General features: G+C 49.4%; 2 protein-coding genes and 1 pseudogene across 4 annotated transcripts; 1 reads left to right on the top strand and 2 right to left on the bottom strand.

Annotated features, from left to right (window-relative positions):
* Nucleotides 1–17,415: 17,415 nt before the first annotated feature.
* Nucleotides 17,416–20,108, bottom strand: LOC120647201 (annotated as a pseudogene).
* Nucleotides 20,109–21,533: 1,425 nt separating this feature from the next.
* Nucleotides 21,534–26,145, bottom strand: LOC120647202 (protein PAM68, chloroplastic-like). 3 transcript variants are annotated; one of them, XM_039923879.1, is made up of 4 exons: nt 24,744–25,156; nt 24,600–24,668; nt 23,384–24,490; nt 22,875–23,303 (listed from the first exon to the last, which is right to left on the bottom strand). In XM_039923879.1, exons 1-3 carry the CDS (start codon nt 24,868–24,870, stop codon nt 23,964–23,966), a joined length of 723 nt encoding a protein of 240 aa, XP_039779813.1. In that variant the 5' UTR covers nt 24,871–25,156; the 3' UTR covers nt 22,875–23,303; nt 23,384–23,963. The 3 variants fall into 3 exon arrangements, with proteins under 3 accessions (XP_039779814.1, XP_039779813.1, XP_039779815.1); XM_039923881.1 differs by having other exon boundaries at nt 22,878–23,303; nt 24,744–26,145; XM_039923880.1 differs by lacking the exons at nt 22,875–23,303; nt 23,384–24,490; nt 24,600–24,668; nt 24,744–25,156 and adding exons at nt 21,534–21,643; nt 22,140–22,168; nt 25,374–26,144.
* Nucleotides 22,452–23,271, top strand: LOC120648254. Its single transcript, XM_039924983.1, has 2 exons — nt 22,452–23,011; nt 23,092–23,271. The coding sequence occupies exons 1-2, from the start codon at nt 22,452–22,454 to the stop codon at nt 23,108–23,110; spliced, it is 579 nt and encodes a 192-aa protein (XP_039780917.1). The 3' UTR covers nt 23,111–23,271.
* Nucleotides 26,146–26,361: the final 216 nt, after the last annotated feature.

Below are 26,361 nucleotides of genomic sequence, written 5' to 3'. Positions count from 1 at the left end.
TCCTCAACTCTTGTGTTTCTAAACTCACTTCCATTGTCACTCCTCACTTTCTTCACCTTGAGCTCAAATTCATTTTCGGCCCTTGTAAAGAATTTCTTGAATGTGTCATATGTATCGGCCTTGTCATAAAGAAAGAAAACCCATGTATATCTTGAGTAATCATCCACTACCACAAGACAATAGCAATTTCCACCAATACTTCTATATGTTGTAGGACCAAATAAATCCATATGCAATAATTCCAATGGTCTCTCGGTTGACATGACTGTGACATCCCAGAGTTTTTAAATGCTAAGTAAGAAATATTAGATACGATATTATGCATAATCAAACAAGAAGATGGACTCGAATACATTTATGTGTGCATGCATGTGTATGTGTATAGATGCATAGGTCAGAAACCGTAAATAATTTTGTAAACCAATGCAAGTATACATATGAAAGCGAATAGGCATCTCTCTAAAATCATGTTAAATCAAAGTCTTGTTGAAGTCAAAGAGAGAAAATAAAAGTTTGAACATAAAATGACAGGTCCTTTGAACCGTAGTGTTCAAAGATTTAATTTATCTGTCAAATTTCAAACTAATCTGCTTTGAAAATAATTTCTAAAATATAGCTCAAATGAATTTTTGTCCAAAACCAAAGTTGTAGGTTTTCAAAATACGAACAACTTTCGTGTTCAAAGTTTTTCGAGTTGCTACACAAAAGTGGGAGAAAAAATTGAATTTCAAAGTATATTGGATATTTTCAAATGCACTCAAGTTTCAATTTTTATCTTTGAAACGAAGTCTCAAATGAAAAAGTGCCTAAAACGAAAGTTGTAGATCTCGAAATTTTAAGCAAGTTTGGTATTCAAAAGTTTTTCGTTTGACCTCGGGAGAAAGGAGAAAAATTGAATTTACAAATGAGAGTTTTGAACTTCGCTTTATTTACGATTTTGCCCTCGCTCCATTTCCCTTCTCTGTTCCTGCAGTGACGCCGTTCGCCGTCGAACGCCGTCGCCTCGCCGTCATCCACGCGCCGCGCCCCAGCCCTCTCCGCGCCTCTGGTGTTTCCCTGAAGCTTCGCGACATCGCCACGCGGCGCCATCCCGTGCGCGCACGCCGAGGACCGCCGTCGAAGCGCCACGGCGACGCCGTATCGCTCCGGCCGACCGCGTCACGCCCTCCCCGTCGCCTTGACTCGCCTGGACCATTTCCGCGGGCTCCGAGCCGTCCTCACCCTCCCCTCCTTCCTTCTTGAGCGCGAGCACCCCGCCCCGCGAGCCCCTGTTGCCGGGAACGGCCGCCGCCGCCGCCATCAGCGCCGCCGCCCCCTAGCTCACCGTGGAGCTCACCCCTCCACCCTTTCCCGCGCCAAACGGACCCCGTAGCAAGCTCCCTTGACCTCTGCTGGTGCTCCCCGACCTGCTCGCCGCCGCCCAGGCCCGCCGGGAACGCCGCCGCCGCGGACCAGTCCACCGCCGGCCGCCCCTCTCCGCGGCGAGGCCACCACAGGCCACCATCTCGAGCCCCAAGCCCCTCCAAAGGTAGCTCTTGTGCCCCTCTCGCTTTTCCCCAGTGGGGCCCCCACCGCCGGAGCCTCTCCTCGCCGGGAAAAGCTGCGTCCTACCTCCTCTGTTCCTTCCCCGTCCAAGGACCCGCGCTGAGAAGAAACAGAAGTCCAAGGGGCCAAGCGCAAAAACGCCATGAACTCAAAACAGCGAACTTTGAAAATACCTAGAAAATCGTAGAAAAATCATAAAAATACAAATCCAAATGTTTTGGAATCCTTGAAACAAGACCTACAACTTTTGTTACATCCAGTTTTGCATTTGACCAATAATTTTATCTCTATATTAAATATTAGTTTTATACACCTTTGTATGTATCTCAAGTTCTACTCACTATATTTAGATGATTTTTGGACAGTGTGCTACAACCTAGATGGATAGTTTACTGTAAAAATTTGAGGATATTTTGACAACTCTAGCTATAGGTTTCATTAGATCTTGGTTTATGCCTAGTTTAAATAGTTTTATTGCTCCGAGTTGTTCTACTGTGTTTCATGAGTTGAAACTTTTATAGTACCTTTGTGTTGGTTCCTTATTACTATAGAAAAAGTTTGAGAATTTCTAGTTAAGCTCAACTTGACCAAATAAGTTTTGGTAAGGAGAAATACATTAAATCATGAAAAATAGTCTATGTAACTGGAAAAAACGAAATCTGATATTTCTTTTACTGGAGCTTTTAGTTGGGTACATATTCATTCAAGTAAATTATGAACCTCTAAAACATACTAGAACTAGCTGTACAAATTAATCTTGTTCCCTGCAGTTATATTTTGTTGTTTTTTTCCATGTCTTGTGTTCTTATGGTCTGAGTCTAGAAATTTTGCAGTAAGCTCATTCTAAGATACATAACACTCGGTTAAAGTTTAATTACCAGTGCTTGCATGTTTTGACATGTAAAATTTATCCTTGTTCGACTAGTGTTTGTTGAGACACTTGTATTGCACGACTTAGCAAGATTTTGAAACTCACCCCTAGTTCCTTTATGAACTAAATGGTATTAAATTACTACTCTATAAATGATTGCCCAGTATTTGTTAATTAAGAAGTATCGCGTCCAAACTCACTTTAGGGGACTACAACTTTATCGTGAAGGAAAAAAATAATAATAATAACATCTACATTGTTGAGCAACTCGGGGCTTTGCATTCATACATATGAATTGTCGCATTTCTTTTAGGTACGATAAAAGAACCGCGTGAATGACGTGATATTGGAGGCGAGCCAGAAGACGGTGAATGGTGGATACGTCTAGAAGATGGACGGATGGATCCCGATACACAAGACCGAAGGAAGCGGCTCACTAAGCAGTTATTCTCTAACTAACACTGACCTAGTGTTAATCCCAGGCAAGCCCCGGAGCATGTCCTACTATTGTAAACTTATGCAACTTATTATTGTTCTATCTATTTGTGCATCTAAGTTACAGGAGTTGATTGGAACATTAGTTGCATGATCTTAGGTACCTATGCTTGAACACTAGTATGTGAAGGTCGCTAGTTGGCTATGCTAAGTGTTCGGTAGAAGTCGAGTGATTTCCTGTCACTCGCGAGAATTATAGGAGTTGGTTGTTTAATACCTGCTGCAACTATAAGGCTTACGGGCGGGGCTGTGGTACTTGTGATGCCCCGTCTGTTTAGTGAAATTTTGATAAGGCCGCAGTGTGTGGTAGTGGTGGTTAAGCGTTTGAACGTACTAGACACATGCCGATAATATGGTAATCGGTAAGCTTAAGTACCTGATTGGACCGGCAAGTGGACTTTACTTTCACCTTCTTTGAACGTCGTTTCTCATGCGCGCACATGCGGGTGCAGAGTCGTCGTACTCTGTAGTCGAGGACGGTGACCCTGATCCACAACCCGGAAAGAAAGGGGAAATGTTGCACGTGTGACTCTGTGAGTAACCACGTGACGTGTGTTTAGGTCTGCCTTGCAAGGTTAACAAATTCGATTCGAATCGTCCGCTTCTCACGGTTTGGGACTGCTTAACCCTTCTGCTACATAGAGTAAGAAGTGAAAGATGATGATGATGAATATGGTTGGTTGAATGTTGAAAGATAATTGTTTCCCACCATGTATGCTATTGGATAGATGCTCACCTAGAATGGTTAATTAAACTAGAACCTGAAAGCTAAAATATAAAATTAAGGATCTACTCTTTACTGCTTTTCGGCAAACAAACCCTCAAGCCAAAAGCCTTGCATGTCTAGATAAAGGGCTAAGTATACCCTTAGTCGGGTAAGCCTTGCTGAGTATTAGTATACTCAGCCTTGCTTGTGGCTTTGTTTTTCAGGTGGTACATCTGAGGATGTGGCTGACGTCATGTACGGGCTTCATCATGACGTCTTGTTTCGTCGCTAGACTATCGTTCGTTTTCCGTCAAACTTAAACTCTGTTATACTTTTATGAATTCAAACTTGGTTTGTAATAATAATTCAATTTCATACTCTATGCTGTAAAATTTGTGGAATGTTGCATTCTCTGGACTACTTTGTCGATCCTGTTCAAGTGGTTTAATCGGGATTTTACCCGACAGCACTGCCGGATTACTCCGTTTTAAGTGCGTGTTAACCCTAATTGTTGTTTTGATGATGGTTAGCGCGCTTAAGCCGGATTAATTTAGGCGGGGCTGCCACAATGACACTCTTAGTGGGATGAGTATTTGCAACTTGCTTTCCGGCTTGACATGCACTACAAAGCTTATCTTTATCAAACTTCACATTCTTCAAGCCAACTACTAAATCATGCTTCAAAAGTCGGTTGAGTTGCTTCATGCCAACATGACCAAGCCTTCTATGCCATAACCAACCCAAAGATGATTGAGTGAATAAGCAAGTGGACAAATTTGCCTCTTTAGTAGCAAAATCCACAAGATATACATCCTCATGTCTAAATCCCGTAAAGATGTGATCTTTTCCATCCAAGCTAGTCACCACAACATCATCTTTAGTGAAACTACACTTATATCCAAAATCACAAAGTTGAGTGACCGCTAAGAGATTAAACTTGAGAGAATCAACCAACAAAACATTTGAAAGAGAATGATTGCTTGAGATAGAAATTGTACCAACTCCTTTGACTTTGCCCCGGCTATTGTCACCAAAGATGATGTCACTATAGCCACCCACATTCTCATCTAGAGAGGAAAACATCATTTGATCTCCGGTCATGTGTTGAGTGCATCCACTATCAAGCACCCAATGTCTTCCTCCAGACTTGTAATTCACCTACAAAGAGGAAGTAACTCTTTTAGGTACCCAAACTTTCTTGGGTCCTTGAATGTTAGTGATCACATTAGTGACCAAGACTTTTGGCACCCAAATGGCATTCTTTTTTGCACCATTTATAGGTATCCCAACAAATTTTGCACTAACATTGTCATTTGAATTTTTCATAAGAATGTAACTTGAATCAAAGGATATGACTTTCTTGTTGGTGCAATTCTTCTCAACATGGCCAACCTTCTTGCATTTTTCACAATATGGCTTGCCACTACTCTTCACAAAGGTAGTTTTAGTTTGCACAAAAGCCTTCTTCTCTTTCTTAGGAATATATCCAAACCCTTGCTTGTTCAAGGTGAACTTTTGGCTTGCCCAACAATGATTAAACTTTGCTCTACTATCATAGCATTTTCTCAAATCATTAGTCAAGCAAGTAACCTCTTACTTTAACAAATCATTTTCCATAATGAGAGATTCATTGCATGATGAGTTATCAATTTTGGTGCACAAAGAACTAGTAGAGCTAGAGCCACAAGATTTAAGATCAATTAAATCACAACTAACACCAATGCTCAACGTTGCTTTTCTTTCATGACTAAGCAAGGTATTGTGAGCTTCCTCAAGCTTCTCATGAGTTTTTTTGAGATTCTCATGAGAAGTCTTTAGCTCCTCATAGGAATCTTGAAGAGAAGTAAACTTCAACTTCAAGTCCCTCAACTTAGCCTTTTTCTTTGTCATGAATTCATCGGCATCATTAAGCATTTCAACAAGATCATCATATGAAAGTTCATCAAGTTCACCATCTTGTTGTACCTTTGCACCACCCTTTGCCATAAGACAATGTGGTGTAGAGAAGAGTGATGGAGCCTCCTTGACGGCGATCCCGGCAACTCCCTTGGATGGCTTGTCATTATCATCATCATCATCATCGGAGCTTGCATCGGAATCCCATTCAACAAAATATGCTTGGCCATTCTTTTTCTTCTTGATGAACTTCTTCTTCTTCTTTTCATCATTTTTCTTGTCCTTTTTCTTGTTTGGACAATTTACAATGATATGACCTACTTCACCACAATTGAAGCAAGTCTTGTCCACAAAAGGATTTTTTCTTGATGATTGACCTCTCTTGCCAAAGTTCTTCTTGCTCATCATTCTATTGAATCTCTTGACAAAAAGAGCCATCTCCTCATCCGATTCTTCTTCTTGGCACCCACTTTCTTCTTCATTTTTGCTATCTTGAGCTTTGAATGCCACACTTTTCTTTTTCACATTAATTTCTCCACCATGAGCTTCATCTTGAGATTTCTTGAACATGTCATGGGTGAGAATTTCTCCCAATATTTGTGTGGGAGTTGCGGTCTTCACATTTGACCTTACAAGTAAGGTCACAATTGTGTCATATCTTTCCGGAAGACATCTAAGAAACTTGTGGTTGAAATCCCCATCCGGTACCTCAAATCCAAGTCCCTTGAGGTCATTCACAATGTCATTTAGCCGGTTAAACATCTCGGCTATACTCTCATCCTTCTTCATGGTGAATTCACTAAAATTCCCTTTGAGCAAATATAACTTGGCCTCCTTCACAGTTGATGTGCCCTCATGAATTTCCATGAGCTTCTTTCATATGTCATTTGCATTTGTGAGGCTCTTGACTCTATTAAATTCATTCACATCAAGAGCACTAAAGAGCACATTAACCCCTTGATCATTTAGTGTCTCATTTTCCTCATCTAGGGGTGTCAAACTCTTTGGGTCCAAAATGACATATCCATCACTTACTACTCTCCATAGCTTTCTACTCATAGCTTTGAGATGAGCCGACATCCTAGTCTTCCAATAATCATAATTGTTCCCATCAAAGAACGGTGGCTTCCCAACATGAATCCCATGATCACTAGTCATTGTTCTACTCCAAGATGGTTAAATCCGCAATTAATGGAGTACTTAGCTCTGGTACCACTTGTAGGATCAAGAACACCGACTAGAGGGGGGGTGAATAGGCGGTTTAAAATCTAAAGCCAACAACACTAGAGAAATTTAATTAGAAACAAAGGAAAAGCCCTATGTCATGCTATTACTATCTCTAGATGGGTTTGCAACCTAAGGTGACAAGAGAGAAGTCAAGCTCTAGTAAAGTAAATTGCTCAAAGTAAAAGCAAGTATTAAAGTGAGCAAGAGAAGTAACCAAGCTTGACACAAGAAATTATCCCGTGGTGTCGATGACTTGCCGGTCACCCCTAATCCACGTTGAGGTGGATTCCAAGAATCAACCGCTCCTCTATCAAGAACCTCTTGATCTTGAGCCGGCTAGAATCAAGGAACCGCTCTACACCTCGATTCCACTAGAGTTGCTCTTCACCACTCCGGTGAGGTGAGCACAAAACCTCTCACAACCGAAATCGGGGCTCCTCAACAATCTCCTTGGAGGAGCTCCACGAAATCCACTTCTCCAAGCCGTCTAGGGAGCGGCAACTCCCAAGAGTAACAAGTTGATGATGCTTGCTTGAAGTTTCCCTAATGCCACAAAGCTCAAACTCTTGATGCAATGCACTAGGAAGCTCTCACACTCTCAAGAATGTAATCTCTAAGCAAGTGTGTGTGAGAGAGGGATGCCTTAGCTCTAATGTGTCAAGAATGCTATCCAAATGGCCAAGAGACCCACCCAATGGCCGGGCATTGGGTATATATAGACACCCCTCAAAAAACTAGCCGTTACACTCTTTTCTGCGAAGTCGCGGACCGTCCGCGTTTCAAAAACCGGACTGCCCGCCGTTATAAACCAGTGAGTCAGAGTGCAATAAATGCATGTCAGAACTAGCCGTTAAGCCCTGGCGGACCGTCCGCGCCCCAGTGGCGGACCGTCCGCAGTTAAGAGTTCCACACCACCAGAGACTAACATCGTCTCTGGAACAACTTTGAGATTAGCCTACGAACCGTCCGCGCCTCAGCAGCGGACCGTCCGCAGTTTAACTTTTGAGCCCAAACCAGAGAAACATCCTCCTGGTACAAACCTGAGATTAGCCGGCGGACCGTCCGCGCCCCATGGGCGGACTGTCCGCAGTTCAACTTTGAAGCTCACACAAGACAGACACCCTTTCTGGTACACATTTGAAAAACAGTGGCGGACCGTCCGCCCACCTGGGCCGGACCGTCCGCGAGCCCACCAGAGACTCTGCAAGCTCTCTGGAATGGGCGCGGACTGTCCGCCCCTCTGGTGCGGACTGTCCGCCGTTACTCAGTCAGCTCTCAAACTTAGTCTTTTTTAAATCTTTTCAAAACGCCGTTAGCCCTCATGCATGCAACTAGACATTTTGAGCAAAATGGCACTAAAGATCCGTCAAGCATGAGTACACAACCCCTCTTGATAGTACGGCTATCTATCCAACAAATCCGGTCACTTTTCATCCACTAAACGCCTTGTGACCGGTAAAATGCAAAAGCCATATTTTATACCTTTGCCTTGAGCCCGAGCTTTGCTCATCATCTCCAAAACTCCATACGTTCACAACCAAATCTCTTTCATCCGTGGATCAACCTATACTAATCATCTCAAATGAAATCGTTAATCCACAAACAGTTGTCATTAATTACCAAAACTCGAATTAGGGGCCTAGATGCTTTCAGCGGCGCACCTCACGCGAGCGCGACCAGGGGCTCGGGCCTCGGGGCGACGGCAGTCGGCACTCGGCAACGACCAGGGGCTCGGGCCATCTTGACTGAGCTGAATCATCGATTTAGTAAAACTAGTTCAGAGTTATTAGTATGTATAGCTTGTTTTAACCCAAGGAAGTCATTCTTTAATTTCGATGTGGATAAACTTGTGAGACTTGCTGAAATCTATGCTGAGGATTTTAATATTGTGAACTTACTGTTTTGCCAACTGAACTTAAATCTTTCGTCAACCGTGCTAGAAGAACTCCAGATTCTCTTGGATGCAATGAACTTGGAAAAGTTGCTAAAATTATGGTCAAGACTAATATGAACACATCTTATCGATTGGTTTATCGTCTCATTGAGCTAACCTTGATACTACCGGTGGCAACAACTTCAGTTGAGAGGATATTTTCAGTCATGTCCATTATAAAGACAGATTTGCGTAGTAAAATGGGTGATGAATGGTTCAATGACTTGATGATTTGCTATAATGAGAAGGAGATATTTAGAAAGATTGATAATGAGCAGATCAAAAAGAGATTTGAAGAGATGAAAAATCATCGTATATTATTACCAAAAAATTTAATGATAAGCTCTGTTCTATTCTAAATTATAATTTGAAGGTTCATATATGTTTGATTAATTAATTATGTTTATTTATGCAGATTGCTTCTTCAGATGAATAATGGGTGTCACTGTCACGCGCGGCGTCTATTAGTTTCGTAATTTGGCTTTTCGGTATGGATAAACCGCATCCTTTATTTTTCATGATTTATTTTGTGATTTTCATTGTCCATCGATGTTTTAATATAAGACTACTTCAAACTATTATATTTGTCTCTTCTGAGATGTCGTAGTGGTGTTATGTCTTTTGTAGCGGGTTTTTTTTCAGCCCCTCCTAAATTTTTTTTCTGGCTTCGCCCCTGCGCCTGGCAAGTGCAAAAGATATAAGCAGACCGGCAAGGAGCAAGGGAGCTTAAGAGCTAAGCTTTCAACATGCTCCTATGATGATCCCGTGCTCCTTCAACGATCGAGACCGCTTTTATCTTTTTTTAAAAAAAACTACCCAAATGCGTGTCTTTTTCAGTCTTCTTCGTATACATGTCGTAGTGATTAGGCCAAGCACACACAAGCGATGTTTGCCGTACGGGCATCAGGATGTGCATTGCCACCTGCGGTCTCATCAGCCATGCCACCCGGAAGTGCCGCATTCTTTCTTTCAAAAAAAAAAGTGCCCCATTCTTGGCGACGCTGCCCTGGCTGCGTACACCAACCACTGTCACGGCGGACGAGTTCGTTACTCACCTACCATGCCGAGACGGCCGGCTATAGCAGCTGCTGTACAAAGAAGGGAAAGCACCTTTCAGTACTGCGAGAGTGCGAGTAAAGGTGACCGGATCGGAACGGGCGGGTTGTTGTGGGCAAGTCCCGGAGAGGCAACGAGGTCGGTTTCGGTGAAACCATGGCGTCAAGCCTTCAACGCTGCGCTGTAACTGCGACTGCGTGAACGGGCACAGACCATTCAATTCGGTCGGCAAGCGGCGGCCTTGTTTGGTTACAACAGTAAAAATTTCGCAAAAAGTGAATTTTGTATACATGGAGTAATAAATGTAATCTATTTGCAAAAAAAATTAGAGATGGATGCAACTTTGCGAGCCGAATCTAATAAGTTTAATTAATACATGATTAGATGCAGTAATGCTACAGTGATCATACTCTAATCATCCTCCAATCATGCGGTCAAAGGCTTCATTGGCTACATTATTGATACAGTACTCATGGTTGTAGATGTGCTTTTGTAATTATACTTAATTTAATACCTCTAATTAATGGTCAAACTTACAAAAAGTTTCCATCAAAACTAACGCCTGAACCGAAACGCTATCTATCAGTCGAGCTTTGGTTCCTGCAGACTTGTCACGGAGAGAATTGGGAGACCGGAACTGGGGAGATTATTTGGCCCCCAGGCCTGCACGCTCTCGTAATCCCGGCGGCGGCGGCGCCATTCATCTGTTTTTTCTAGGTGACCAGGTGTAGCCAGGTTTGGCACGCCGGCACCGCTGCGCGCGCGACGTATTGCGCCGCAACGTGTCGGTCGGCGTCGGTGAGGACACGCCAAGCGCGGCAGCAGCGACAGCGATACGGTGGCCGAGGCACCACGTATCCCACCTACAAAAACCTCAGCAAAGCATATGCACATATTGGGTGCTTTCGTAAAGCTAGGTAGGTGATGGATGGATTTGAAGGAAAAAGGTGGCGATTCCGAGTGGGGAAGACGGTTGAGAGGTGGGGTAGTGGGGGGAGGGACCGGCGGGGCACTGCAATAATCCGGCCAGGCCCCCGTGATCCGAACCAAACCAAGTGTCAAGCCTCTCTCCTCCGCGCGCCGTGTGCCCGTCCCTTTCGGCGCATGCTCGGCACTCGGCGCGGCATGTGTGCGCTTCATTCCTGCCGCTCTCCACGGCCGCCATCCGGTCTCGGTCACGACACGCTTGCACACGTAGCGCCGGGGATGACGCTCCGCGTGCGTGTTTTGGTGGCTCTCGGGATTCGGGAACGAACGGCGCGACGTGGCCGTGACATGGACGCGTACGGCTGCCGTCTGCCCAGCGTATTATCCGAGCGCGCCGTGCAAGAGGACAGAGCGCCTGGGATGGCGGATCTCTCATCACGCATCAGCAGCGTACAACCAGCCAGTAATGTGCATACGCGAGCGGCGCCTGGTGGACCACCACGCCATCACCCCGCGTCCGCGTTTGATCCCGCACGTCGCCTGTCCCCGTTCGGTGCTGCGGCGTCGCTTTGTTGGGCGGCGGCTGGACCATAGGAAAAGATGGACAAGATTTTATTCGGAGATATGGGTGGAGGCGGAGAGAGAGGATGGATGGGATTAGCAGCAAATCCAAAGTGATGAAGCCCGGTCCATGAACAGCAGCTGCTGTTTATATTTTTACAGCGCCGGTAAATAGGACCACGGGGCACAATAACATAATAACATAGGGCGGCGTCCTAGTCACTCTCAGCGATCCGTGTTCCAGGCAGGGTTCACCTTTTCGTTTTTCTACCGAATCCCGCCAACTCCCGAAAACGAAATTTCGGCCGAAATTTCGCCGAATTTCGCTAATTCCGAACGGAAAGAGAATTCAAATTCAAAAAACGAAATTTCAGTGAATTCCGACCGAAATTTCGGTGATTTCGACCGAAATTTCGGTGATTTCGACCGGAAAATGATGTCCGTTGTGATTTTCGTACTGTTTCGGAGGTCAAATGAAAAACTTTTGAATACCAACTTTGTTCAGTTTTTCGAGATCTACAACTTTTGTTTCAGGAACTTTTTCATTTGAGCAATGGTTTGAAAGTTATTTAATTATTTCAAAAACTACCAATTAAAAGTCTTGTCATTTCATGTGACAACTTCCATTTTCTCTCTTAGGTCTCAACTAGACTTTTATTATTCTTGTTATTGCGGATATGCCTATTAAATTTCAAGGACATTGGTTGATCCAATTGAAAGTTGTTTTAAATCCAGGACAAATATGATTTGAATTGGTTATCAATTCATGTGACAGTGTTTGAATTTTTTTTTGATTCAATTTGTATAGAGAATTCCTAAAATGTAATTTGTATAGAGCGAGGAGGGGTCTGGAGAAATGCCAAGCTGCGTCGGATACTAAAAAGCTATAAATTCTACCTCATTAGACTACAAATAACCTTGTTTTTCAACTAAAATGCAATTTTAGCCTAGCAAATGATTTTAGATTTGAGTGTGTTCTAGTCCTATTTGCTCAGAAGAACACCTAGTTTTTTATCATATTTTTTTCGAATTTTTTATAAATATTTTTAAATTTTTAAATTTGAAAACGAAAAATACCGAAAAATACCGAAATTTCTCTTTCCGGTAACTAGCGAAAACGAAAAAAACACCGAAATTTCGGCGAAATTCGATGGAAAAGTTGAACCCTGGTTCCAGGGCACTAGGGCAGCAGGCAGGCAGGTGGCCGCCAGCGCCACATGGGCACGAGGTGCAGTGGTCGCGTCGCCCCAAGTGAACAGGTCAATCAGACAGTTAGCCCCATCCCCATTTCCACGTGGGCCTCCTGCTGTTCCGGGTGTTGCCAGTGCTGCTCAGTGGTCAGTGGTCACACACACACAGCGAGAACCACTACTCCATTGTATTCTACTACCGGAGATGCAGTCGTATGTATGTTGCCGAGCTGCTCAGTGGAAACGGCAAGGCCGATGAGAGACACAACGCAACGCAACGCAACGCAACAAATGGTCAGATCATTGACTGAAATCCGAGGGGCCGCGCGCGCATGTCCGATCCGAGCCCAGCCGCCCGGGCCGGCGCCGTGTGAGCGAGAGGAGAAGAGACGGAGGAGGGGCCGCGCGGCCGAACGGAGTGACGGACCACCGCGGAGATCGAGCAGCATCTCGTACGTACACACACCGGCGCGCTGCCGCCGCCGCGGCTGGGTTCGCGGTCACATGCGCGTGTCGTGTCGCGTCCACGGGCCTCCGGGGCCATGGCAAGCGACGCCGATGGCGCCGAAAGCGCGGCCCGCGCTTTGCCCACCTGAGAAAAGCACGGGCGCCGGAGGCAGCAGTATCGGCAGGGCGGGATGCGCATGATGACGCACACGCGCGCGGCATGCCGCGCCTGTGTCGGCGCCAACTTCTCTTTCATCAGGTCTCGCTCGCTGCTGGCCCCGCCTGTGCGGCTGTGCCTGCGCGCGCTTGGAATCAGGCGGGATCGAGGGCTCGTTGTTCGTTAAAAGCGCCGCTAGCTTGTGGTTAGCAAGCCAAGGCAGCATCACCATGTCGCTCGTTGTTCCTGCAAATACTACCACTCCGTACTACTAGCTTGCTTGCTCCGGAGCGTGCAGCGCCGGCAGATGAATGAATGAATGAATACGTACGTGGGGCACGCGCTGATGGATGGCCATGGAGTTCCCTTCAACCCTACTGCAAAATCGTCGTGATGCTTCCCAGTCCCAGCCCAGCCAAAGCGGCAACGCAGCAGGAGGAATATAATGAACGGCTAGACCCAAAATACTGCTACATCGTACTAGCTAGCTCCTGATCAGACGCTGCGGCGCCCTACGCCGCCCACGCATTCGTTGGAAACGGCGCGGCACCGGCCACGGTAGCAGAGCATCAATCAATCAGTACTAGGAGACGTCCTTTCACCCCGGATATATTGAGCGCGCACGGCACGGCACGAGAGCAGCAGCAGCTAGTAGTAGCACGATTGCCGGCGGGGACTAGCAGGGCAGACGGCAACTGGGGTACTGCCTCCTCGTTCTTACGGTGGCGTCATCCACTGGTGGAAATTGGAACCGGAATGGAAGGTAGAACCCACCGCCGCCGGCCACCGCTCGCTAGGCTAGTGCGAGCCCACACAGCTGGAGTGAGTAGGCAGCTCGCCATACCGGCTCTGCCTCTCTGCCCCTGCACCTGGAGTAGCTAGCTAGGACTAGGAGTAGTTTATTCATGGCGGTTGCGTCGGTGGCGCGCGGGCGGCGGGCGACGTCAAGGCCGCCGAGGATCCAAGACGCTCGATCTCTGCTCCCACAGCAGCATCTACGCGTACGTACAGGAGGAGTAGGAAGCAAGGGATTTAGCATTGATTTCTAGCTTGCTCCTTCCTTGGATCTTCTCTTGGGTGGGGTCTTCTTCTTGTTTAAGGAAGCGAGCAGGCGAGGCCATGGGCGGAGGCGGACATTGATTGCTCGCGTCGGTTGCACTCTTTTAATTCCCTTCGTGATCTGCGAGCGGCCGCGTAGTACGGATCTGGATCTCGGAGGGTTTAGGGTTTTATTATTTAACAATCGGGCTGCTGGCCCGGACAACGCATGATCTGAGATTTGGCCGCTGGATTGGAGCCCTGCAAGTGCTAGTGCTAGCTCGGATCAGGAGCTACGAGCTGCAGGAATTAAGTCGTTGGTCCATACCAAAGAGAGGGGGTGGGGGTGGGGGGGTGGGGGGGGGGGGTTGGAATTTTAGTCTAGTCGTCCACCTTCACCGCACATGCCAGATTGCCAGGGTCATGTGTTTTTGGGATTTGACCGATCTGCGCGATTTTTTTTCCAAATAATTTCAGCTGGGGTTTTTTTTTTTTTTTGAGCATCACAGAGCCTTCACTAACTTGGAATCAAATTACAATCAATGGCTGCGAGTTCGGACAACCAATCCGGAACATCGTCACGCCAAAAGAGAGAGCGCTCAGTCGCAGATACCGTACAGGCACAGTAATGAGCGACCGAGTTGGCACCTCTACTCACCCACTCAATTCTAAATTCACTAAACATCTTACTAAGCTCTGTAATGTCGAAGCAAAGTCCCCCAATCGAAGAGCGAACTCCCGAGCCATCCTCGATCAAAGTCTTGAGGTTCTTGCAGTCCACTTCCAAGATTATACGATCATAACCCATCTCCACCGCAAGCTCCAAGCCCTCCCTCGCTGCCAATGCTTCAGCCATCAAAGCATCTTGTACATTGTCGAACCAGCGAGCCGCACCTGAACACACCGCTCCCATATCATCTCGGATCACCACCCCTGCTGCGCCAGAAGATGAATTAGGATAGAAGGAAGCGTCAGTGTTGATCTTAACCCACCCAGGCATCGGAGGTTTCCAGTGTACCACCCCGGCTGTATTCTTTGACTTCGCCGGCATTTTCAGAAAAGACATCTCCTCAATCAACCCGGATATATACCTTGCGATGGCTCCAGGTTCCCACACCTTCCGTCCATGCCGACGATTATTCCTCCCATTCCATAATGCCCAAGCTCCACAAATTAACCATTCCACACTAGAGCTCGAGCACACTTCTTGTCTGAAGATATCCGCTGTCCAGGATTGAGGGTGAAGAGTATTAATCCTGATCCCGAACAACCTTTTGATCTCTGCCCATAGTCTCTTCGCCACCGGGCACAAGAAAAAAACATGATACAATGATTCATCTGGATCACCACAGACTTCACAAAAACTCTCCTTCTCTATATGCCTTCTCTTCATCTCTGACTTAGACGGGAGCGAGTTATGAATCACCCTCCACCAGAACACTCTGATCTTGGGCGGCACATTCACTCGCCACAGCGCCCGCCAGACGTTGGACTGTTCTGAAGGTGCCTGTTCATTCGACCCTGCCATAGACACAGCCCAATGATCATCCTTCAACATTCTATATGCAGACCGGACGGAGTAGGTACCATTCTTTTCCAAGGCCCAGGCCAGTACATCATGTTGCAACCTGAGACTTGGTTTGATCTTGAGCACCTCCTCCGCTTCTAGCGCCAGGAAAGATCTGCGCACCTCTTGTTCATCCCACAGTCGGGTACCGGGAATAAAGAGGTCGGCTACCTTGTCCACCTCCGCAGTCGGGAGGCGAACCAGCGGCTTGAATGGTCACAAGCCTGGTATCCAATTGTCCCTCCAAACATCGACGTCGCCCGGTCCAACTCGCTTAATCAGGCCCTTCTTCAGCACCTCCCGGCCCCAAAGAATAGATCTCCAAGTCACCGAACTGCGTTTTTTCTTAGTCGCAGAGAGGAAATCAGTTGAAGGATAATATTTCCCCTTCAGGACTTTTGCACATAACGAGTCTGGTCTCATAAGCAGTCTCCAACCCTGCTTCCCTAGCATCGCTTGGTTAAAAAGATTAAAATCCCTGAAACCCATACCGCCATGAATCTTGGGCCTTGTCAACTTTTCCCAACGCAGCCAATGGATTTTATGATTATCCACCGAACTCCCCCACCAATAGTTTGAGACCATCTATGTGATTTTCTTACAAATCCCCGGCGAGAGCTTAAAACACGACATCGGGTAAGTCGGCACCGCCTGAGCATTTGCTTTAATTAGAACTTCCCGAGCTGCACAGCTTAGTTGCTTCTCTGCCCAACCAGAAATAAAACTTCGAACCCGAGCAGGCACATAATTGAAAGCATCTGCATCTCCCCTCTCAGCCGCCGTGGGGAGACCCAAGTACTTTTCTCCCAAAGCTTCAGTATCAATTTGCAGCCTTGTCAATACTTCCGATCTGCATTCCTGATCGCAGTTGGGGCTAAAGAAGACGGCTGACTTATTCTTATTAACAAGCTGCCCTGAGCCCCGATTATAATCCTCAAGAATTGCAGCGATCCTATCTGCACCCTTCTTAGACGCCTGGGTAAAGATCATACAGTCATCTGCAAAGAGTAGGTGGGATATCCACGGGGCAGCCACACCAACCCGGATCCCTTTAGAGATGTATCGGGGGCCAATGTTCTGCAGCATGCTCGAGAGACCCTCTGCGCAGAGTAGAAATAAATACGGAGATATCGGATCACCTTGGCGAATTCCTCTCGATGGCTTGAAGCAATCCGAAAACACTCCATTCACCCTCACAGAGAAGGTAACCGATGTGACACACTTCATCACCAGATTGCACCAAGAGATCGGAAAACCCAAAGCTTTCATAATTGCATCCAAATATTGCCATTCAACCCGATCATAAGCCTTAGCCATGTCTATATATATATATATATATATATATATATATATATATATATATATATATATATATATGTTGGATGTGACCCAGCCCACCCACCGCCCTTCATTTGTTGGGCTGTCGCCGTCATGGCCGCTCGGAGCCCGTGGGTCGCTGCCATACAGGATACAGCACCCCCGCGAGAGCGAGACCACCCCCGCGGCCCCGCCCAGCACCGCCGCCGCTGGGCCTTCATGTGACGTTCCAAGTAGAGTATGAATGGCGCATAAGCTGTCATGGACTCATACTTTGAACGTTCATGGACGTTCAAAAATTTCGCCACAGACATTCAAATAGGAGATTGTATAATTTTACAATCTGGACTCGTCTTTGGATTGGGTAATCACAATTTTACAAATTCCCCCTCCCACCTCTCTGTGCCCCTCCCCTTGGATGCTGATCTGATGGTTCAGATTGAAATTTTCATAATTTGCACGAAGAAATTGGTTTGCACCTGATACGTTCCCATTTAACAGGAACCAAATGACAGTCACGCATAAGCTGTGACATGGCGAGATGTTGTCATTAAACTTAGCTAAACACGCCCTGTAGGAGTAGGACTTGGCCAGTGGGGTGCGTTTGATGCTGCGAAGGCGAAGAATGTGCATTGGGAGTGACTGGAATAAAAATTCTTTTTTTTTCTTCTAAAAACAGATGAACATACAGGCATACAGCGGTGGTAATACTAATATCAGAGGGAGGAGATGGAGATGGGGCTCCTGACGGTGTACGTGGCCGACACCCACCGGAGCGCGCCCTGCACCACCTTGGCGCCATCATTCCGCCTCGCCCCCACGGCCACCTCGAACCTCTGCTCCTGGTTTTCCTCGGAGAACTCCAGCTCGCGTGGAACCACGTCGACCGCCGCGTAGTACACCGCCGGCACCTCCCCGACGTTCCTCACCGTGCGCTCTACCGTCACCGGCGTGCTCCAGTTCCTCCAGCGCTCGAACGCGAGCGAGATCGACGGGTAATTCAGCATGCTCTCCGGGATCACCGCGACGGCCGAGCAGTCGACGGGCCTTCGCGCGATCACCGAGACGTTCTGACTGTTGTAGAGGCCGCAGAGGAAGCCGACGTAGTCGCTGGCGGCGATGTCGTAGACTAATCCGGGGTCCGCGGCCTTCTCCGGGCTGACGTGGCCGGCGCCGGTGCCGAACAGGTCGGCCGGCTCGCGCTGCTCGTCGAGGATGGGGTAGCCGGCGCGGTCGGTGGCGTCGGCGGTGGTTATGATCGCCAATGCCGGCTCTTGATGAACGCTGCGACGCCGCTGAGATGAGGCGCCGACATGGACGTGCCGGAGTCGACGTTGAAGGTCGTCGGTCCCGGGAGGGGAGGAGGAGGAGGAGACGCTGTCGTCCGCGGGCCTACCTGGAACGGCCACGCGGCGAGCACGTTCACGCCGGGGCCCGTGATGTCAGGCTTGAGGATGCCGGGGTTCTGGAGGCTAGGCCCGCGAGAGGAGAAGTAGGCGATCGATGGAGCCGGCGACGTGCCGAGTATGGTTCCCCAGGCGAGGATCTGCGCCGTGGGGTTCGCCGTGGAGCTGACGTAGGAGTTGATGGCGGCGGCGGCGGCGTAGCCGACGTGCGACGCCGGAAGGACATGCGCATCGGCGAACGTGGTGTAGCCTTGGCGAATGTGTTCAGCAAGACCATGCCGGCGCCGCCGGCACTCCGGACCACCGCGCCTTTCCTGATCCTCGAGATGTTGCGCCCCGGCCCGCTCTCGTATTCGCAGAGCACTATCTTGCCGCCGACGTCCAGGCCGTCCAGCGAGCCGTTGCCGCAAAACTCGGCGTACGGCTTCCCGCTCGCGCCAGCGTAGACCAGCGGGTAGAAGGTGGAGGCCGGGACATGCGGCTGCTGGTAGACCGACTCGCCGTCGAGGAGGACGCCGTTCCCCAAGCGGACCGTCGAGCGAATCGATCGGTCCATCGTGCTCGCGGCGACGGTGAGCATCCACGGCGCCTCGTTGGTCACGGAGCTGACGTTCAGGCCGGAGTTACCGGCCGACATGGCGACGAAGACGCCCTTCTCGACGGCGCCGAACGTCCCCATGGCCATGGTGTCACGGTAGAACGGCCTCGACAGCCCGCCGATAGACATGGAGATGATGTCGCAGCCGTCGCCCACGGCGGCGTCGACGCCGGCGAGCATGTCCGAGCCGAGGCAGTTGGTCTCGTTGCACACCTTGTACATGGCGACGTGCGCGCGGGGCGCCATCCCGGCGGCGGTGACGCCCGCGGCCTGACCGAGGACCTGAGCGCCTGGCACGACGGCCCCCGCGGCCGTGCTCGCGGTGTGGGTGCCGTGCCCGGCTTCGTCGACCGGCTGCACCCGCGGGTCGTTGGACATGAAGGAGCGGGCGCTGACGAGCTTGTTGGTGCACGCGGCGCCGCCGGTGAAGTCGCAGCGCCCCTTCCACCTGGGCGGCGGCGGCGGCATGCCGTCGCCGGCGAAGGAGGGGTGGGTCGGGAAGACGCCGGTGTCGAGCATGCAGACGATGACCCCGGCGCCGCGGTCGGAGCTGCGGTTGGCGACCGGGGCCTGGTGGGCGTCCAGCCCGAGGAAGAGGGGCGTGTGCGTCGTGTGCAGCTCGTAGGTCTCGTCCGGGACGGCGGCCACGAAGCCGGGCGCCGCGGACAGCGCGTCGAGCTCGTCCCGGGCCAGCCGGGCCGCGAAGCCGCTGGCGACGTGGTGGTACCCGTGGACGAGCCGGCCGTCCTCGGGCAGGAACGACCTGTACCAGGCGTCCCTGTCGTCGGCGGACGCGAGCACCTGGCCGTCCTGAGGCTGCACGTGGACGATGAACGTGGCCAGCTCACCGCCGGCCACCTCGGCCAAGGCAGCGAGGAGGAGAAGGAATGGGGCAAGGGAGAGCACCGAGAGCTCGGAGCTGCTTCCCATTGCTGCTTGCCTGCCCTGACCATGCTGAGTTCTCATAGAGCTGAGTTGTCGGATTGCCAAAATATTCTGTCCTACTAGTGCCAAATTGCAGCTGCTTTGGACTAGTCTACTACAACGACGTCTCCAATGATCAGATTGCCTTTGAGCTATGCCGTATCTGTATCTGGGAGGCTGTTGCCGTTGTGACAACGGCGCCGCAGCAGACCGGTGTAGGCCCAAAGTCTTCGACGAGGAGCTCACGTCGGCGACGACCCATCGACGACTTGCGAACTGAACTATCAGCCTGCGCATGAAGCCAACAGGTAAAACAGCTACGGTCTCCTCCTACCACATGCACTGCGACCTTATCCGCAATCCCTTTCGCATCGACACCTTCCTCTTCTTCCACCATGTCCCTTTCGCGTCGCCCTCGTTGTTCCTCAGAAGAGCGAGGGGTAGTAGAATGGCGCCTCCCTCGGCGGCCACCGACGACAGGCGAACTCCGGTGAGGCAGTCAGGTAGCCTTTTGTCTGCACCCGCTCGTTCGTTCGCCGGAGAAGTCGTGCCGCCAATGCCACAGGATGACCCGCGCCATGGCCGGAGGAGGTCGATGAGCACATGCCCCTAAACCCCAATCTCAAAATCGAGTTGATTCTTCCCCAATATTTATATGCAAATTCCCCCCTTTTTGGTGGATTTATGTGAAACAATTTCGTTAAATTGTCACAAAGCACTAACAACATCAGCCCACATGTCGCCGGGTCATCCTCGAGCAGGAGCGCGGCCGTCCTGGCTCGCGTGCACTAATAATAAGCAGAGACCCTTTATTTTGTTAAGCTCTCTGGCCTCCGAACATGGGAGTTGGAAACGTTCCGCGATCTTTGTTTTTGTTAAGCTGTTTGACTGGCATTTCGCCATACATGTTCCTTCGAAGCTTCAAGAATTGATGTCATTTTATACTCGTGCACATGGACTAATGCTGCAGATGGACTTGTTGTCTGTTCCCCTTAATCCTTACGACAAAGCCAAGAGATCGATGTCACTAGCTCGTTAGACTAGCAATAAGATATGCAGATTTGAGCAGCGCAAAAGAGAAGGCAATAAGATCGAGTACAATAAGGAAAAGGAAAGGGGAAGGAGAAAACAAATTGAATCGTGCACTGTGTTTGAACAATGTTATTTAAACAAACGTTTGAACGAATTTCAACAGGCTCATCGGTTGCCAATGTATCGGAATTTTTTTGTGTTTGAAGTTAGCGGCTGCCCGAGTTTGCTACTGGCTATACTGATGGATAATGGGTAAGAGTCTCTTACTAAGAGAGCACGGGACTATTGGACTCCCGCGGAAGAACAACGCCGAGCCGAGCAATGGCTGCGTGCAAGCACGGCGCTCTCCCCGCACGACGATGGCGCGGTAATGTTGGATTGGCACAGAACAGTTGCACAGATGAACCGTCTCCCAGCCTAATTTGCAATTCCAAGTTCAAAGAATCCATTGAAGCTGAGCACCAGGGGCGGAGACAGGGGGCGGGCGGGACCCTGCCCCAATGCTCCCGTAACACCATTAGCAAAGGTGGAAATCGCATCAGCGATGGTTTGTGGCAACACTGTTGACCCCCTACAACCACTATTTGCCCCCCCCAATGATCAAATCCTGGCTCCGCCCCTGCTGAGCACTGATTTCATCTTTACAACAGGCGTGAACTGGTTGCTTGTAGCATGGTCGATGCAATGAGACCACTTGTAGCCTGAAAAGATCAACGCAACAACACTCTACACCTACCGCAGGGACAAGGTGTTGGTGATATGCCCAAGAGCCCATCATCACAATACGGTTTAAAAGCCCAAGAGGATATTGATCTAAGAGAGATTAGGGTTACTAATGGGCCTATGAGATAGAAGCTCATTAGTACGCCCTATATATACGAGGGAGGGGCTAGGGGGGCGACAACCCGGTGAGCCGCGCCACCTCCTAGCCGCCGCCCCTCCCTCTCTCTCGGCCGCCGCCCTTGCCGTGCGTGCGGTGCTAGCACACCGACGCCCGGCGTTTCATCCCCGTACGTGTGGACTCCATGGAGGCGCTGCTGCGACTGCTGCGCTGATCGGCTGCTGGGATCAAGTACGAGGAGCTCGATTCGTGGGACGTGATCGACTACTTCCTCTACATCGACGCGCGACTTCTTCCGCTGTGCTGCGCGTCTAGTGGTAACGATCTATGATCTTCTACTCGCAAGTATCTTGGGTATATGCGGTAGTGATGCTAGCGTAGCCCACCCGTTTACCTACACAAGCTACTCTGCAAGAATGGCCATGACAAGTACTCCCTCCGTATCGGTTTTAGAAGTCGTCCTGGGCAAAACGCGAAGTCGCACAATAGAAGTCGTTCCTCCCTGCGGTAGCCCGAACTGACGTCTTTGCCCTCGCGTGCCTCTTCGTTCGCTGCGCGCACGCGCCGTTCCGGCCATAAACGCGGCGCCCATTCCTCGATTTCCATCCGTCGCGACCCATTCTTATTCGCCGCCGCGCCCCTCGGCTTCTTCTCGTCCCGCTCGCCGTCGCCATCCGCCACACCGCCGCCGCCTCCAACTTCTTGCAGTCGGCTTCCATGGATGCGGTGGAGGAGTCGGTGCCGTACTCTAGCAGGGATGCGTCAGAGGATTTGGCGGAGGACTCCATGGAAGCGCCGGCGGAGGTCGCGCCGGACTCCATGGAGGCGCTGGAATGGGTGCTGCCGGACTCCATGGAGACGCTGGGCTCGGTGCTGCCGGTCTCCATGGAGGCGCCGGACTCGGCCATGCCGGACTCCATGGAGTCGCTGGTGGAGGTCTTGCCGGACTCGGTGCTGCCGGACTCCACCATCGTTCCGGACTCGGTGCTGCCGGAGGACCAGCCTTCCCTTTGCGTTCGCTGCAGCACGACACACGGCGACAGTGACGAAGAAGGATGCCACCTAGCTCGTCGCCTCGCCAGCAGGTGCGCCCGCTGCGGTTTAGTTCACAGAGACTACGATCTAGCAGCAAAGATTATGGGAGACATGGAAAAGTTCGATTGTGAGGTTTTTATTCCTGATGTCAACGAGCTGCAAATGGATGGCGACACTATACTTGTGCCTGACCATGTTTTGATTAAGTTGGACAAGCAAATGGAAGATGCAAAGAACAAACAGTAAGATTACATGTCCCATTCATTCAAACAAAGATGCACCTTCTAGTTTGCAATTGCTCCTACTAAAGTATTTTGTCTAGTTTGATGCAGCAAGACTAGCGAGAGCTTCGTCTAGCAAGGATGCTTCGCAAGAGATTTGCAATGGCAGCCGTTCTTCTCTCTCAAGTCTTTGTTTTTGCATGTGAGGAATTTTGTAATTGTTGTTTCCTTTAACCTTGATGGATTCCTTCAAAACAGTCTGAAGAGTTACAAAAATTCTATTTGCTTTGTACGGACAATACTCCATGAATGCCTACAAAATGTGTGTTAGAAATCAGTCAACAAGTAGGGGTAAACTAGTAGTTGAAACAAGCGAACAATTGAGCATTTTACCTCTTGCACTGTTGGAACTAGGGCTTCTAATGTTTTAGCATTTTTCTTGTATTGAATAGCTTGAATTGCTCGGAAAAAACCCAAGTCTAGAATGTTGAAATCCGGAGAATTAGGTGGTTGACAGATTAGTCGAATATCGAAGCCATCTTGCTTAGCAGCCTCACAAAACACCGGATCATCCAGCTTTAGATGAGAAGGCGCATTATCCTGTTGAATGAATATCGGTTTGCCCACATCTTCCCTTGGCCATTTGGCTCTAATAGCCGGCAGCACCTTATTGATCATGAAGTCCCTAATGACATCTCTTGTGATCGATGTAATGGGCTTCATAACCAATTCTCCACGGACACGGCCGGTTCTTTGATTACCCCTTACAGCCGGCTCATAAGTGACAAGAGGAAAACAACCAAGCTTACCATCAAAAATGCACTCCCCATCCCTAAACCTTGGCCGAGCACAAACACACAAGAACATGAGCCTAGGGATGTAATTCTTGTTCTTACAAGTCCGATTGGGATCATCTTCTTCAGGTAGCAAATAATATTTTTCTGATTTTTGATGGAGGTAGAACCATTTTTCATCAATGATCAAAGTCATAAAAATCCTTAAACCTTGGATCAGCAAGCAATTCTCTCTCTATCATATCAACACACCACTTTAACCTAGACTTTTTGTTAGCTTGAGTGAGATATGGTTTGATGCTACTAGAGTGGTGCCTAAGAAAACCCTTTTTCAAATACCTTTGAATCCTCCATTTGCTCAAGTGTAATTGGTTGCACACATCCTCTATGGTCATTCTTTCCTTTAGAGGAATGTTGCGCAATGGTTCTAAATCAACAGGGACTGCCTTACGGCCAACTCTACCCTTCTTTAGACTAGAAACCACAACCGGGACAGAGTTTGCAAGTTGAATTTTACCTCGCTTCCATAAACGTTGAACTGTTCGGATGTGAAGGCCAAACTGATCGGCAACACTTGCAGTATCTTGCTTGCCTAGTTTTCCATTCTTGTTTCTAGCCAACAAAGCTTGATAAACTTGTTTCCTGAGTTCCTCTGTCATCTCTTTCCTTCGGTGGTTTGCTTGAATGGGAGCCTCAACAGCAGATTCTAAAAAAACATAGAAGAAAGGAATGTGTGAACCGGATGCTACTGTAAAAAAAAAGAGGAAAGCAACCAGCAAGGTTTATCTTACTGTCAAAGAAGCACTCAATCTTACCAGCGAGGTTCTGTAGAAAACTGAAATCAACCGCACCATATTCATCCAATGGAAGGTTCAAATCAAAGCCTATAAAAAAAGCAAGGTCCATATGAGAAAGGAAACTAACGAAATAATATGCTGTTGATATGGAAATAAACTCACCATTGTCGTTGTCATCCACCATAATAGGCTGGTTGAGGTCGAGCCCATGTGCTTCCTCCAGTACAACAGCGTTGAGGTCGAGCCCCTCGGCTTCCTCCACTGCAGGCTTGTTCAGGTCGACGTCCATGTGTGCGATACACGGTTTGAATTGGAGAAGGAAGCTCAAGCGACTGAACAAAGAGTCCTAGCGGCCGGGCCTTTAAATAAGAACGGAAAAAAAAGCGCTAGCGGAATGTTGCGAGCGCGCACCAGCGGATTTCTGAAAAACATTCGCGGCCATCCTCCGCACCATGAAACGGAAACGCGAAAAAAAAAGCACGCGGACACCAGCCACCAAGCGCGCCCACCGTCGAAACCAACCAGCGCGCCATGCAGCGCACCAGACACACAGTACCATGCAAAATCAGCTAAAACCAAAAAATGTTGGACCAGAAAGGAGTCGAACTGGTGCCCGTTTGGTTTGCTAACCCACTGCGCTAGCCAACTTAAGTGGGAGAGACAGTTCTGCCGGGAACATCCGCAATCGTATTTAATAAGGGCAAACATGGAAAACTTCTCTCTAATTAATGACTCCTTGGTATGCTAAATGCTGTCCTAAACGATTTCTAATACCAGTATGGAGGGAGTACTGTATAAAATGTACTATCAACGATAAGAGGGTGGATTACTGGCCTTGATTAGCTGCTATCCTATCCCCGGCGAGGAGGCGAGCGCCCCCGGAGCGAGTCCCAGAAGACGGGCCAGTTGCGGCGGGCCTCGGTCCAGCCGAGCAGGGAGCCCTCCCTGGCGGGGTCCCAGCTCGCGGACACGATGCCGTAGCTGACCCCCAGCAGCGCGGCGCCGAAGAAGACGAAGGACACGCCGAAGGGGATCCACGTCGGCACGTCCACCTTCTGCACCGCCTTGAGGTAGTAGAACACCGGGAAGAAGCCCACGCCCAGCGCCAGCGGCAAGCCCACCGACACCCCCACGCGCCGCATCATCCGGTTCGTCACCACCTCCGGGATCGTCGCGTCGCGCTCGTCCTCCTCCTCCTCATCGTCGTCGGCTTCATCCTTCTGCGGCTGCTGCTCCTGCTTCCTGTTGCGGCGCCGCCGGCTCTTCCCCGGCCGGCCGAGGGTGATGATTTTGGCCTCCGCGGCGCCGCCGGCGTCCTCGTCGCTCCTGTAGTTCTTGTTCCTGCGGGCTTGGAGCGGCCAGGCGCGGCGGCTCGGAGCGGCGGAGCGGGAGCGGAGCCCGAAGACGATGGGCGCGGAGCCGCAGGAGAGGAGGGCGGCGTGAACGGAGAGCGGCAGCTCCATAGCGAGAGCCAGCCAATTCAATTGCAGCAGCAATGGGGCATCTTATCTCTAACAGGCGAATGGGACGGGCGGCAGGCGCGTCAGTGTGAGGCATCGAGGTCGGACTCCGTTCATCAAAAGTTTGTAAAAAGTGTACTTAACCAATGAACTATTAGTGTTAGTCTACTTCACTCCTCTAATTTTAAAACCGTCTACTTTACCCCAACTATCCAAAATCGGTCAAATAACCCCTCGGATGGTCTCCTCTAATTTTAAAACCGTCTACTTTACCCACCAATTATCCAAAACCGGTCAAATAACCCTCGGGTGGTTTCAGA

This window comes from Panicum virgatum, chromosome 9K (genome assembly GCF_016808335.1).
Source record: "Panicum virgatum strain AP13 chromosome 9K, P.virgatum_v5, whole genome shotgun sequence".
Lineage (NCBI taxonomy): Eukaryota > Viridiplantae > Streptophyta > Magnoliopsida > Poales > Poaceae > Panicum > Panicum virgatum.
The sequence above is the reverse complement of the archived record's forward strand: the minus strand, read 5'-3'. Positions and strand labels throughout refer to the sequence as shown.

Bases quoted from the DNA above. Each gene is read 5' to 3' on its own strand.
- LOC120648254 (XM_039924983.1), top strand. From the start codon at position 22,452: ATGGATGCGGTGGAGGAGTCGGTGCCGTACTCTAGCAGGGATGCGTCA.
- LOC120647202 (XM_039923879.1), bottom strand. From the start codon at position 24,870: ATGGACGTCGACCTGAACAAGCCTGCAGTGGAGGAAGCCGAGGGGCTC. The intron at 24,669-24,743 runs GTGAGTTTATTT...CTTTTTTTATAG, and splicing joins GGTGGATGACAACGACAATG to GCTTTGATTTGAACCTTCCA. The intron at 24,491-24,599 runs GTAAGATTGAGT...ATGTTTTTTTAG, and splicing joins TTTTCTACAGAACCTCGCTG to AATCTGCTGTTGAGGCTCCC.